The sequence below is a fragment of the Trifolium pratense genome, linkage group LG3 (genome assembly GCF_020283565.1).
Source record: "Trifolium pratense cultivar HEN17-A07 linkage group LG3, ARS_RC_1.1, whole genome shotgun sequence".
Classification (NCBI taxonomy): Eukaryota; Viridiplantae; Streptophyta; class Magnoliopsida; order Fabales; family Fabaceae; genus Trifolium; species Trifolium pratense.
In genome coordinates, this window is record NC_060061.1 from 2060158 (window position 1) to 2064352 (window position 4195).

Consider the following 4195-nt stretch of genomic DNA (forward strand, 5'->3'; position numbering starts at 1 on the left):
AAGTCCGACAAAAAAAATATTCAAATAGTTTTTATCATCCGACCCTAACTAAAACTCGTTAACCACTTAAAACTAAACTAGTATATTACAATCATTCATTTTAGAAAGGAATGCATGTTCTGCAACACATACACAAGATTATAGCAAAACCACTTCCCCCCATATTAGAAGTCCTATCACAATAAGAAGGCTTCTAATTCTCAATTCATATGCAGAAGAATGTGAATCCATGAAATTGGGTGAAGGTTCAGGGGCGTTACCATTTCTTCCAAGACTGCACATAACCACAAATCAAACACTTGTAAGCTAAAATGTTGGCACAAACACGAATCTAGATTATGTGTAGTCAGTCACAAATTAGTGACCGGATCTAGTCAGTAAGTTTAAGACCGTCCAATTAAGATCAAAGATCGTGATTTCATAATCAAAATTTTAAAACTATCTTTAAATAGAAAATGTTTGATCTTGATTGGATGGTCTTGATGTACTGACTGCAGCCGACTGCATGAAGCGGTGACTGCACTTAATCCAAATTCCACAAACACACATAGTTATTAACAAAATGAAGCAAAAAGAAAAAATGTTGTTACCTTCCTGCAAATATACAAGAACCATGACCTGCAATAGTTCAGAATATCCTTAGTCATGCCATATGAATATATGATACTAGAAATCATCAATGGAACTACAAAAGTTTCAAAAAATGTAAAACCTAAACAATCATCTTTCCAAAAAACATACATTGTTCATTATTCAACTTGACAAATTAACAAAAAAGGCTTCAATCTCAGTGGTGGAAAAAATGTGTCAAATTTTAAAACCGGAGAACTATATTTTCAAATTTAGAAATAAGAGGAATAAAATCACGAATCAATGAAAATATCGAGACTAAAAGTGCATTTAAGCTGTAAGGTAAGGTAATTTACTTGGATTTGAAGTGGAGATTGTAGCCATATCATTGAAATCACAAGACTTTGTAGACTTTCCCATCTGATGATAATAAGCATCAAAAGCATAATTAGCATGTGCAACAACATTATCAGGATCATAACAAGGTTCTCCTTGCAACAATGGAGAACAATCCACTTTTCCAGGTCCACAAGCCCAATCAATACCAGCTTGTAACATTTTTGGATCAGCACCATCTTTAGCAACACAATAAGTTTCATTTTTTGTATCATTTGCCAAAACTGCCCCTGAATTTGTCAATTGTAAAACATAAACAGGTACACCATTTGAATCAAATAGTCCCCAATTTTTCTCTGACAATGCCCCTGGCTTTTTGTCCTCATTGTATAGCTCGTAGATATAAGTACTAACACCGATTCCGGGATGTTTCGGCGTTCCGTTTTTGTTCAACACATGCTTGATCAAATTGCTGTTGTAAGTATTAGCATTGTCTAGTGTTGCGTCGGGCTCATTAGAGCTACCTTTCGAAGGCCAACCGGTTTCAGTCACAATGACAGGAATGTTTGTGTAATTAAGATACGACATTGCGAAATATGCCGCGTCGATGACAGCATCAAACACATTGGAGTAATGAAGAAGTGTGTTAGAATCAATAGATTCTTTGTTTGGTGGAAGTGGTTTGAAAAGTGCATAATCCAAAGGGATAAAACCATTTGATTCCATGTAATCAAAATAAGGATAAATATTAAGCATGAGATAAGATTGAGTGGATTGCAAGAAATCAAGCATTGGAATCAAAACTTGATTCATTGAGGTATTGAAAAAGGCTTGTGAAGGTGGAAATGAATCAAGTATGATGGTAGAAGGAAGTGGAGTCGAGACTTTGATTTTGGAATCCAGCTTCGACGCGACAAGGGCTGAATGAATGTACTTAAGTGCATTGATTAAGAGTTTAGCTGCATTTGGGAGTGTCGTTAAAACCTCAGAACCAACACAAATAGATGTGATATTTGTGGATGGATAATATGCTAACACATTGCGAGAAACCCAATTTAAAGCTGTGGAGTTTGATTGGCCTATTGCGAGAAGCTCTTCATTAGGGACAGAGATAGCAACTTGAATTCCTGATTTTGATAATGTAGTTAGCATAGCGCTGTCTGCATTATATAATCGAATGTGTCGAATTTGTTGAGCTTTGAGCAATGCAACTGTTTGAGTAGGGTGAGGCATGTCTGAGAGATCTGTACCAATGTTCACTCCAATAAATGGTTCTGCAATGAACAAATATAAGATGCATTAAACTTAAGGGACAACGTCCGAGTTTTAAGCAGAGGAGGTTAAGGGTTCAAATCCTGGAAAGTAACATAACTAAGTTACTAACAGTTGTATATATCAAACAAAAAACAGTTGAGTGCGGTGTTCTGTCAGTAAATTCATGGACCAAAACGACTAACAAAAAGCACATCCGAGGATCAAACTAACTAACGAAAAACACATTCCATAACCAAACTAACTAACGAAAGACACATTCAGAATTGTTTATGTAATTTTGATACATCAATGACTATAGCGAAAACACATTCAAGGACCAAAATTGATGTTTACTAAAAAACACATTAAACATAAATCTGTCACTTGAGTCATAACCAGTTCACTAGTCCAACAAGGTATGTCTTTTACACATTTTGCCTGATTAAATAAATCCAATTATTAGGTAAAACATAATGTAATGTATTATATTATATTATCTTGAAATATGCTTCTTTGCCTGTGCAAAATGTAAGAATCTGAAGGAAAAAACTGTTGAAGATTTAAATATTGACCTGCAAAAGTTTATCAAGAATATAGATAGTTTCTTAAAAAGGTAAGATTTTTTCAAAATGTCTTCAAGATGTAAAAAGTTCCATATACACATATCAAAATAAGTAAAAAAGTAAAGAAAATGACTTAACAAATGGAGTGATGAACAAACAGAACCGTCCTACCACATTTAATAGATCTTAATACTTTAGGTAGACCTAATTGCTATTCAAGAAGATTAATCAATAAAAGCATATCTACCCCATTCTTTATTTTCACTTTACTTTAAATTTAAACACATTACATTAGATTCTTTATTTTTAATTAATTAAAGTCAAAAAAAGAAACATGCAAAGAAACATGTACTACATGCTTTCAAACTAAAAGGGAAAAGTGGCAACAATACATGAGCAATAGATTGATTCAATATTTGAGCTCAATCAGTTAATGAACTCCGGTTACAAACAAATTGTTTGAGAAAATCCGAATTTAAATCCTGTCTGAAACAATTATTAATCAGACTTTACTTACTTTTCACCGGAACCCCGAGTTTAAACCCACAAAACAAAAAGTAAAAAAGGGTAAAGAGTAATCAATGGAGTTCAAGTTAATGTAGTTTTTCAATGCATACTAAAAACAAAACAATGCTAACTAATGTTTATACCAAAATGAGAACAAAGATTCAAAATACAAGGAAGTTTAACATTGAAAACAAAACACATTAATAATCTCTTGACAAAGAACACATCATTAGGAAAAACATAGCAACAAAAAAGATTATAAGTGGAACTAAAAACTGTTAACTAACCTTCATCAGCTGCAACAGTAGACACTGCAAGAAGAAGCAGAAGAAGAAAATGCATAACCATGGTTTAAAGCTTCAAATCTCTATAAGAAATATAGTGAAAACTCAAGAATGAATTTTGAAGAGATGGAATGGAACAAGTCAAAAAATGTGGTTAGAAAAGGTGACAGAAAAATGAAAGGGTTAAGGAATCATCAATGTCTTAGATTTTCACTTCAACAAAGCACAGGAAGAAGTGCAGAAAACAAGAAAGGAATAAGGCAATAAATAAACAGTAAACTAAAATTAATGTAAATATATTGACTCCCATACAAATAATTGCCGTTTATATAGAACTTATTTTCTAGCAATTGGTCACATAAGTCATAGTCTACTATTTGATTTTGAAAAATGAGAGTGAATTGTGAAAATTAGTAGTAATTTTTTTTCCTTAAATGTGGAGTTTCTTTTTTGTTAAAAACTTTATCCCTTTGGTATTATGGAAAGAAAGTCGGAAAAAAGAAAATTACTGAAATACATTAGTTTTTTGTGTTAGCTCTCCGATTTTTACGAAAAGAGATTTGATAATCTAAAATTCGATTGAAAGATAAATAAAATTTGGCTAAAAATAATTTCTCCATTGTAATTGAATTCTTTTAAAGAATTCATTTTTAAGAAGAAATTATTAACTACTTGAGCATG

General features: G+C 32.4%; 1 protein-coding gene across 1 annotated transcript; it reads right to left on the reverse strand.

Moving 5' to 3' along the window:
- On the reverse strand, positions 1-3886 carry LOC123918298 (glucan endo-1,3-beta-glucosidase 2-like). The gene is made up of 4 exons (XM_045970308.1): positions 3518-3886; positions 927-2180; positions 591-618; positions 1-274 (listed from the first exon to the last, which is right to left on the reverse strand). Exons 1-4 carry the CDS (start codon positions 3576-3578, stop codon positions 139-141), a joined length of 1479 nt encoding a protein of 492 aa, XP_045826264.1. The 5' UTR covers positions 3579-3886; the 3' UTR covers positions 1-138.
- Between the last annotated feature and the right edge of the window lie 309 nt (positions 3887-4195).